The sequence below is a fragment of the Streptopelia decaocto genome, assembly GCF_964273445.1.
Source record: "Streptopelia decaocto genome assembly, chromosome: 18".
NCBI lineage: Eukaryota > Metazoa > Chordata > Aves > Columbiformes > Columbidae > Streptopelia > Streptopelia decaocto.
Genome location: NC_138673.1, coordinates 3,663,078 through 3,673,888, shown reverse-complemented (window position 1 = coordinate 3,673,888; position 10,811 = coordinate 3,663,078). Strand labels below are relative to the sequence as shown.

Genomic DNA, 10,811 nt, shown 5'->3' with positions numbered 1-10,811 from the left:
AGAAAACACGACGTTTTATTATGCTTTGCTATGATGCACATGTCTGAATGGTTGGGTGAGACAGAGACAGGAGCACGTGAGCTGACACAGAATGATGTGTGGGATCTTATGGGGAGAAAGTCTAGCTCCTTAAAAGCCCCTCAAAGTCCCTCAAAATCAGTTCAGAAAGCCATGCTTCAAGAAGGGATGCAGCCCACAGTCACATCTTTGGGACTGGTAAGAGTGAGCAGAGAAGTGGAGCTGAGGGTAAGGGGGAGCTCTGGAGCAGGAGAAGGGGATGTCAGGTGCTTCCTCCTGCAAATGCTGCGGCTGTATTTTTAGCAGAATCGCTGAGATCATGGGTCGCCACTATCTGTGTAGCTGAAACAGTGGGTGGTTTGGAGTGTGGCTTAGGGGAAGAGTTACTTGTAGCTCCCACAAGTGTGTTTGTTCCTGCTTCCATAGGACTTTTACAACAGAGAAAACCTAGTGCGCTTAGGGATGTACACACACCGTCAGCTACAGCTCCATTTTCTGCTTACTCCAGCCTAGCACCTATTCACACCCTCTGACTTCCTGATGTTTTAATGCTTTGCAAAAGAATTGCATGGGTGGGAGACACCAGCTTCCCAGGGAGCCTGGAGTGGACACAATGACAGCCACAAACAGGCAAGGAATGGAGGACATACCTTTGTAACTGAAACAGTGTTCCTGGCCCTCACAGGGCCACAAAATTGTCACCCTTGGTGATCAGCTCTGTACCTGAACAAGCTCCCACTCTCCATGAAGTGCTGCAGACTGGATTTTTTTGCTGAAGGGGAAAGGCAAGCCCTCAATGATGTGAGAGAAGTTGTACCTACTGGTGATTCACCTCTTAATTAAATGATTAGGAGAAGATTAGCAGCAGTAAAACATCCTTGGCACACAGTAATAGATCCAGCTAGAGAACTCCCAGAAAGTTCTAGCCGTTGGGTGACTGTGCGGTCAAGACATTAAAATACAAGATTTTTATTGCTTTCCTCACCAAGCAGGGAGGCAGATTAGACCAATTACGTTTTCCTGGTGTGAGGTTCCTCTACTGCCAAAATCTGAGTTTGAAAGTTGTGGAGCCGAAGCAGGCAGGGCAGGAGCTGGAAATGGAGAATCTTCCCTCCTTTCTAGGAGCGTGAGCAAATCCCCGCGTCACAGCTCTACAGAACAGCCCGCTGTAGAGAGGGGTAAACCTTTCTCAGCTTTACAAAGCTCCTGAAGCACTTCTCAGTGAACTCATTATGCTGGAAGATATCCAGAGTCTGCTACAGGAACTCTCATCAATGTTATCACAGTCTTGTTCTGAAACACCTTACGGTTTTTATTTGCAGTGGGTGAGTACATACGTGTGTGTCCACTGGTGCACTGTCCTTTTAAGACTCGTTTTTAGGTGTGCCAGGATTTCTGGTGCTCAACCAAAATTGCCAGATCCCGTGTTGTCTGAACATCGTGCAAGGAGAAAGGACATCCCCCTTGGTCTGTGTATCTCTTTCCTCACATCAGGTAGGCAGCCAAGTGAGCAATTCGCTTCCAATTTTCAATTTAAGATGCATTAGAAAAGTAGTTTTGGCACCGCTGGTGTGGCTCGGAAATGGAGCTGGAAAGCTCGGCACTGAGTAACCGCCTTTGGTAGAACCAGCTGCATTGGTGGCCTCTCGGATCGACGCTATTCCTCTTTAAAGTAAGTTTGATGATGTCCCCTAGTGCTGGATTAGCCTGGAAGAGTCTGCTCCAAACTCGAGCTGTGAGAAGCAGCTACTGATTAGAGTTGAGAAGAAAACCACTTAAACCAGGTAGGAGCAGGAACTTCTGTATTTCTCGCCCTTCCGCTGGCACCAACGCAGCAAACCGGAGGATGCACGGGAGGTACATCAGGGGGGTAAGAACCAGTTTTACTCCTCCTAACGCCACATGTGCTATTTTTTGAAACTTGCACTATAACACCTCTTCCTTCCCCATTCAGCACTGAGCAGATTTAACTCCAAAGCAAAAACAGAGTAGGCTGTTTGTTATGTAAAGCCAAAGGAAAATTAACCTACTCTTAATTTAAATATGCCTTATTTAAGCTTTGAGGGATAAAAGCTGTGGTGCTGTAGAGCACTGGGCTGCTTAAGCCCCTTAACATAATACTAAATTATTTGTATATTTAACAGTGTTTGTGCTAGTAGCGACAATTCACTTGCTGGGAATCAAAAGGTAAGCTCAATAAATATCTAGTGAAGGAAGAACGTACTTTGAATATTATATCCACTATTCTATGAGCTATTTGCTTTACTCTATTTGGGAGCAAGCTCAAATGTGTCTGCGCTTTAGCTGCCAATTAACTTGCTCTCCTGCACTTTCAACACAAAACACTTGTCTTCAGGCACCAGTGACGTGCACCTCTACCATGCTTTGTCTGACTGCTATAAACAGAACATACTTAATTATATTAAGATTGCTCTGCTTGGAGACACACATCTCGCATCTGATATGGAGGTGGCCAAATTCATTTATATTTGCTTTCGCTTTGCTTTTCACCCTTTATTGCTCACCCGCACCGATAAGGTGATTTCCAGAACTGAGCAGACAGGAAAGCACGATGCTGTAGCTTTATGGTATGCTGCAACTGTAGTAAATTGACTTTACCTAACCTGGACAAGCAAGAACAGAAAAGGCAACTCAAATGCAGAGCAACCCAGAATTTGGAAAATTAAAAAAAAAAAAAATCCAAAATAAATAGCTGGCACCATTAAGAAATGTGTAATATTTCTTTTGTATATGTTTAGTGAAAATAACTTCCTTACCAAAAGCAACCAGGAGTGGCATCTGCTCAGCATGCCTCAATTATAATTTCCTTAAATGCCTTATTTTGTGCAAAACCTTTTCCTTCTTGGTCTCAGCAGGACCACCACTCATGGCCGGGCTTGAAATGTAATCACTAACAACACGATTCAATTTTTGTTTCTCCTGCTCTTAGGTCTCAGTAGCAGACATAAGCAGTTTTGTTGAGTGCACTAGACAGACCTTATTGCTCTGGACTGTCGCAGTCCTCTCTTCTAGCCCAGTTATACAACAGGCGAGAGTACTTGGGGTAGATTTTAAAGCTTTATTGGTCTAAATAAAAGAAGTACAAAACATTTTTACAATAGAACCTGGTTATTTTTCTGCAATTTAGCGAAGTGTAGGGAACAGACACTGTGCATGCAGAACTTGGGGCACATGGGGAGTTGCTGACCTTGCACACCAGCCCTTCCCCTCCCAGAATGCCCCGTGAAACCCTTAACTCGCCACCGGGGCTGCCGTCTTCTGACAGAGCCTGGCCAGCAGTCCAGCCATCTGCAAAAGGGAGTTCACACCTTCTGCTATCTTCATGTGAGTGTACCCGATTTCCTGGGGATAAAGACATCGTAAAAATCACCTGTTTTCTCCCCCAGTCTATGTATAGTATGACTAACAACTAAATAGAACATAGCCCTTACTGAGAAACCAACTTCAGAGTCACTTGCACTCAAGAGAAGCGCAACTTTACATATAGACCAACTAGAATGCCTTTTTTTCCTTCTTTTTTTTTTTTAATCATAGCCCATATTTCTCCACTTTCTTTGTAAAGAGCAAGGTGCATATACTTTAGGATAGGTTTTAAACCTGAAGAGTGATTCCATTACAGCAGTTTACCGTTTGTCAACTGGCTGTTACTATAATATTGTACTATCTGTTGGAGGTATGTGCTTGAATAAAGTTCTCAAGGAGTTATCTGAGGCTTTGAAGTAAATAATAATAAATTCAACCAGCATTGTGTTTGTTATTAATTTGAGTTATCACTAAAGTGACTTTAGCGCTTCTGTGGGTGGTTGGACTTTAAACTGCAAATGATGATTCTTATTGACAAACTAATGATGCAAACTGGGGAAAAAAAGCAGTAATAAGAAGTGGAGAAATACTTTTTGGCACTAATATATAGCAAATATCAAACAGAAAATCCTGAGGCTGCCCCTGTATTAGGGATCACATCCTCCTCTTAAAATGGCCCAAAAGACCTCACCAGCAGCTAGGTTAGAACTAACCTTGATAAATTCCAGTTTCAGATACTCTGGCATTTGAAAGGTTTTACACACACGGAAGATGTTGCCAATCACATCTTCTGGAGCATAGCCAAGTCGCCACAGGTGGGCAAGAATCTGTGCAGGCAAGAATAACTCTATATTTATCTCCAAAATTTATCAGGTAGTCAAGCATATTCACTTTTGGAACAGCTGTATAAACTACTGGAACTGCAGGTACTATTTATCAAATGATTTAACATCAATTATTTAGCAAGTAAATTCAATATAACTTGCTTTTTTTGCTTGTTGGCTTATTCATCTGAACAAACCTCTGCATAAAAGGGGTTTAATTCATCAACTCATCTACATGGTATTGCCCTTATCTTGAAAAACAACTCACACTGTGAATTCTTCAAAACAAACAAGAATTCTGTAAAGAAGTGTCTATGCAGACACAACACATGAAAACCAACCTTGTATGCTTCATCAATATTTGCATTTACACAGTGCTGTATCATTTCTTTCACAAGCAGAGGATGAGGCTCGTCACACACCTGTATCAAAGAGAAATATTACACTTCAAAATGTTAGAAGGCTGCATTAAATCCCTGGTATTTTCACCAAGGTTCTATACAGTTGAGGTGCTGAATCAGACACATTCTATAATACAGATTAAATTTTAAGTAATATGATTTTTCTGGTAACACTTATCCTGCCATGACAGAGTCAATAGAACGAAGTAACACCACCCAAGTAACAGATTCCACCGCTGTGAAATTTCTCAGCAGTTATATGATTCGTGTGATTTGAGAGAGCTGGAAAGCCACAAAGTCTCAGCCGAGCCATTGGGGACTGCATCTCACTCTCCTTTTCAGAAAGCATGTACACTTTTTTGCAGCCTAATGCTGTGTTTGCTACATATGTAGTTCTGTCTGCAAACTGGCAAAGCACTTTCAAAGGCTTAGATATGTGACCAACGGTCTCATCCAGCTCTCATGCTAAACTTCCAGCATCACAGTTTTACACTATTACTAACCTTGAAGACATTTTCACTGTTTATAAAGCCAAATCCAGAATATGTGGACTGTAAGTTGTTTAATGCCTGTGAAACAAAAAATAAGACTTAATTGATTTTCTGAAGTGCTCTACTTCTCCCTCCCCTCCTCAGGATGAAATACACTTTCCAGAAAATGATGCCAAATAAGCAGTTTTCAATTAAGCAACAGAGTAAACAGCAAACTTTGTTTCTTCCCACATTTGATATCAGTTTTAAGGAGCAGATCCACCTTAAAACCTCACAAAACCAAATGGTTTAGTTATATTTGTGCCACAGATCACATTCCCTTTGCTTTACATCTCCAAAGATAAATCCTTGAGAGCCACAATTCAATGGTTTTTGCTTTTAAGTTTTTTGCTTCTTGTACCTGTCTCATATCTCCTTGGGCTGTGAAGATAATGGCCTCTAGTCCATCATCTGTATATGGCACATCCTCTTTCTCAACAATTTTCAGTAGCCTTGCAAGGATTTGTGAATCTGTCAGCTTGGTGTAACGTAGCACTGCACACCGGGATTGAATGGGTTCTGAAGACAGAGATGCATAATTAGTATTTCCCTCTTTTCTCAAAAAAACACTATTTGTTTTCATCTTGGAAGAAGGTATCTCAGCTTTCAACACTTTGTTTTCTTTTAAAGCTCCAGACAAAATATAGCACCTCCTTAAGCACATACAACTGTCATAGTCCTTCACTTGAGCCCAGATGTGCTCCTTGAATTTTCCCCGATATATGCAAATACATATGAAGCTTAGCTGCTCCTGTCCTCCTGCATTTCTGAATGTATCTTATTATGATATATAAATGGCTAAACAGGAAAAGTCTAAAGGTCTACAATGTGTTAGCCTATAGGTAAACTTCTGTGTTTCAAAAAGCAGGACAACAAAAGGGGTTCAATACCCAGTAAACAACACATGAAACATCTTAAACTCTACCAGAGTTGGAGGGACATTAAGCCCAAAGTATGAGAAATCTGCTTCTGCAGCCATGCATAGCACTATCCATCAAAAACAGCAAAACAGCTGTTCAGGAGGTTCACCGGCTATGCAAATACACTTTTATTTTATTAGCTGTATGTACAGGTGGTTTGATTATTCTCAGATGTACCACAGTTCCTTGCAATGGGCAGGTCCAAGGTATTTCTGAAAAGTGCCTTGGAAGTTAGCGAACGTGACAAAAACACTCATGGACTAGCAGCACTTTACCTATGATTTTGTCAGAGGCATTGCAGGCAAGGGCGAAGCGCGTTGTTTTGGAATAAATTTCCATTGTTCTTCTCAACGCTTGCTGTGCTCCATCTGTCATGCTGGGGGAGAAAATAGGACAGATTTTGCCCTTCACTGACTTACAGGTACAGCCTAATAACTTTTTATACAAGCTTCAAGTTTAGTGATATTAAACAGTGCTTTGTAAATCAGTTGGTATTCTGGCGTGATAAACTAAGCAGCCTTTTCTCGTCATGTGAACACATCATCTAGCCATGCAGGTCGTCACTGAGATCTCTGTAAAACCAACCCGCAAAAATAAATCATTAATACTCCGAAGAACACTGCTAAGAACGCTACTACTAACATGCAGATGGAGAATGCCCCGTTTTCATCCAGTGAAATTGTCTACATAAGCCAGACTCCTTTCCAAGGGAAAGAGCCAGTAAATTGGAAGATGCTATTTCATGTACAGCTAAATCACAGTCTGTTTTACCCCAATATTCAGCATCTCCTTTGAAGCAATGATCTCTGCTTGATATGAGTAACCGCATGAGAACCAGAGTTCAATGCATATTTATTTCCTACCAAATCATTTTTGATAGCCTGATAGAAACATCTAAGACTGTCCAAGACAGCAGCTCCGCACACAGCACAGGTACAGTACATTTCACATACAAACTGACGTTCAGAAAAAACAACGTACCTGTCTGCTTCATCAAGGATGATTATCTTATGCCGACCTTTTGGAAGTGTGACCTTTTGCTGGGCAAACATTTTGATTTTGTTTCTCACAACATCAATGCCTCTGGAACAATAATTGAAATGATTCATGATCAGTTGAGTGTAATTGCATAATAGATTTTATTCAGCAGCCAGAGTGGCTGAAGCGTTTCTGAGCTCCCTGTTCTGCTGTTTGTTCCTGGCCTTCAGCTGTGCCAGTATAACCATTGTGAAACCATCCTGTAAGCCAGGCTGCCTGATTCAAATTTTAACATCAATAATCCTCCTTTTTGGAGGCTTTGAAAAAATAATTTAACACTACCAGTATATACATATCTCAGTGCATGTATATATATTCATATATATACATATCAGTGACCTCAGAGTACTGCCATAAAAGGACTTCTGTTTGGCAAAAGGTTGGGGTAATAAATGAACAAAGGCAGACGCATTTGAGGCAGCTTTGCTGTTCTGCCACAACTTCACACAGCTACATCCACAGACACAGCTGTAACTCAGAAGAGTTTAAGAAAAACAGCTGGACAGAGTGTGTCTTATTAGCACAACACAGATGCTTTCCTAGACAGAATCCCAACAGAGACTATGTTGATAGTCGGACACCAAAGACTGCCTACCATTTAGGTGGAAACACTGCATTAAAATAAGTACTAAAGGCCCTAATAGAGCATTAAGCCTATCACGCTGGCCTGAGTTGCACCAAAATTAAAAATGGATACTTGCTGCTCCATTAAAAGTTTGATAAAGTTTATTCATTCTCACCTGTCATTTGAGGCATTCAGTTCCAAAACAGCATCCTTTAACGCAGGACCAAGCAGAGCACGAGCCAAGCAGAGAATACTGGTTGTTTTACCTGTTCCTGGGGGACCCTAGAAATACAACAGTGCAGCAATTGGTGGCAAGTTTAATGTCATTTTCTAAGTTGTGCTCTCTACAGTGGTCCCCACTCATGGAAACCAATATATCCAATATATCAGGTACAATTCAAATCTATACTGTGAGACTATTGTGGTCAGATTTCAGAAGGCAGGACCAACGCAGTGAAATACAGTACAACACAACAATACTTACAGCAATTATAATATTTGGCACATTCCCCTCTTTTGCAAAAACCTAAGAAAGAATAATAAGAAGATATTTTATAAGGAAATAGTGGGAACACATAGTTTTCAATTCTCTTCTATTTCAAGCACAAGAAACAGTGCTAACCCATTATTTTCTTCCCTTGTGCTTTAACTTTTTTGAATCTTGCTGTTTCGTGTGGGTTTTTTTAATTGAACCATCAGAAGTCATTCCTTAAAATAACATGCCACAGTTCTTTAGCACTCTTGCCTTTCTGTTGCATCTGTTTTAACTATATGCTTGCTAGTATAAGCTCTCTGTTAACAAATGCTGTGCTCACAAACTAAATTGTCAAGGAAAATATTTTTCTTCCAGACAAACATTAAATTTATGTTTCTTTCTGTTACATAAATTATATTTATTTATTTAAACAATATTATTATAACAGCTACAAATTTGCTAAGTTGTATCAAACCCGGGCCAATTTAAACAACAGCCCAATTCAAGAAGGTGTATTTGCTCAGAACACCACCCAAGCATGTCCTACAACACGTAACTTCTGAAGTAAATCAGAAAGTTTGTTTCCACATACTCAAGTATGGATGTAAAAATAAAAAATGCTTTTATTTGTCTGTTGATCTGTGCAGAATTATGTTTTTTGAACTACCCCAAAGGGACAGTTACACACCTCCAACCTGCTCACAGTATCTTCATTTCCAACTATTTCACATAGCTTCATGGGTCTGTATTTTTCCACCCTGTAAAAGCAAAACCCCACACACTTCAGCACATCTAATGAAACTTCCATAGCACTGTACACAGACAGAAAAGGATTACATTAGACCGTGGGACAAAGGTGACTTGATGCGTCTTTAGTGCAAACACTGCAGGGTCCCCCCTCAGTGCTCAGCGCAGCATCCCACCGCACCAAGGCCTGAAGGGGCTGGAGCACAAGTGTGATGGGAGCAGCTGAGGGACCTGGGGGGTTCAGCTGGAGAACAGGAGCTGAGGGGAGACCTTCTGATCTCTGAACTGCCTGAAAGGAGCTTGGAGCCAGGGGGGTCGGGCTCTGCTCCCCAGGAACAAGCACCAGGAGCAGAGGAAACAGCTTCAGGTTGCGCCAGGGGAGGCTGAGGTTGGATCTTGGGAACAATTTCTTCCCCAAAGGGCTGTGGGGCATTGGAACAGGCTGCCCAGGGCAGTGCTGGAGTCACCATGGGGTCGTGCCAGGGGGGGGTTATGGTTGGACTTGATGATCTTGGGGGTCCTCTCTAAACAAAAATGATTCTATGATTCTACTTGCATACTATAAAAAGCAAGGAGAAAATGGTCAACACGGACATGACTGTAGTGCCTCAGTCTGATGCCATGGCCAAGGGGACACACCACGTTGTCCACTCTCACAGTTAACACAAGGCAGGGCTGACTGCAGACTCCACAAGGACTTGGTGCTTTCACCCAGGGCTGCAGTGCCCTCTCCCACCTCACTGGCCCCAGCCCTGTTAGGGTAGGTTATTGTGAACAGGCAGAGCCCTCGTCGCTGCCAGAACCCCCCACTTCTCAGTCAGACCCAGCCCCTGCAGCCCGCCGGGCACGGAGGACAAGCCCACGGCCCGACCCACACAGTGGGCGCCTACAGGCCCCATCTTGCGGCGCGAGCCCTCACCTTCCCGCCAACGGCGCGCCCCGCCCCCCGTTCACTCCATAGGCTACGCCATAGCAAGCCCCGCCTCCCATCACGCTCTGAACCAATAGCCGCGCGCCCTCCGTCTTTCCTCCCGCCCCTGGCCCTATCTCGCTCAATGGCCGCCCGCGCTCCCTCACAGCCACCGCTCTCCCGCGCAGGCCGCGCCGCCTTCGCCGCTCACCAGGGCAGCTCGTAATGGCCGCTGGCGGCGGGAGCAGCCCCCGGGGCTTCGGCCGATCCGCGCTTCTCGCCTGCTGCGGGCCCGGCCTTCTCGTCCTCCGCGGCCTCCACTTCCATTTCCATCCCGACAGCCGCTGTCTCCCCGCCGGCTCCGTGAGGGGAGGGCCGTGCTCCTGGGCCCGCCTCGCGGGGCGGGCCGGCGGAGGCCGGCGGGTGGGTTGTCCCCCGCGCTCCCGGCCCGTGTGAGGCCGCTGAGGAGAGGCGGGAGGCGGCAGGCGGCGGGCCGCGCTTAGCGGAAGAGGGACTGGTGCACAGCACGGCTGGCGGGCTGGGGCTCGGCTGTTCTGGACTCCGGCAGCTTTTCCTGCCGTACTGACTGGTTAAGTGTTAAGATAATTAATAAAAAAAAAAAAAAAAAAAAAACAAACCACAACCAACCAGTAATATGTTTTGCATTTCAGGAGTCTAAACCTTTGTTTCTTCTTCTAGCTACTTTTATTTCCCCCCATAAAATGAAAACAATAAAATATGCATCACAAAATACTGTAAGTAGTCATGTTATAATGGGGGAGTGATTCTGATGCTACTGTTAGGATTTCGGTATCAATACTAGTTTTAAATCTTAGTAGTTAGTGGGGTCTTGGTGCATTTTTAAGCTCTGCTTATGCTTCACATCATGACATTTGTGTTAGCTTGGTGAGCAGAGGATCTGTCCTTCAGTCTGGGCTCTGATTCCTTGGGAAGTGTTTCTAATTGAAGATGGATTTGAGGCAGAAACTTGGAACTGATAGTTTTTGAAGCCCTGTGTGAGTGGCGATGCTCTAAGGGAGCAACTTCCTATCACTTGCC

The 10,811-nt window shown here is 43.6% G+C and overlaps 1 protein-coding gene across 1 annotated transcript; it reads right to left on the bottom strand.

The window, feature by feature from the left end:
- Positions 1-3,083: 3,083 nt before the first annotated feature.
- On the bottom strand, positions 3,084-10,170 carry RFC2 (replication factor C subunit 2). The gene is made up of 11 exons (XM_082068427.1): positions 9,964-10,170; positions 8,784-8,853; positions 8,105-8,146; positions 7,796-7,902; positions 6,999-7,100; positions 6,293-6,393; positions 5,459-5,616; positions 5,071-5,136; positions 4,508-4,588; positions 4,056-4,169; positions 3,084-3,381 (listed from the first exon to the last, which is right to left on the bottom strand). The coding sequence occupies exons 1-11, from the start codon at positions 10,083-10,085 to the stop codon at positions 3,271-3,273; spliced, it is 1,074 nt and encodes a 357-aa protein (XP_081924553.1). The 5' UTR covers positions 10,086-10,170; the 3' UTR covers positions 3,084-3,270.
- Positions 10,171-10,811: the final 641 nt, after the last annotated feature.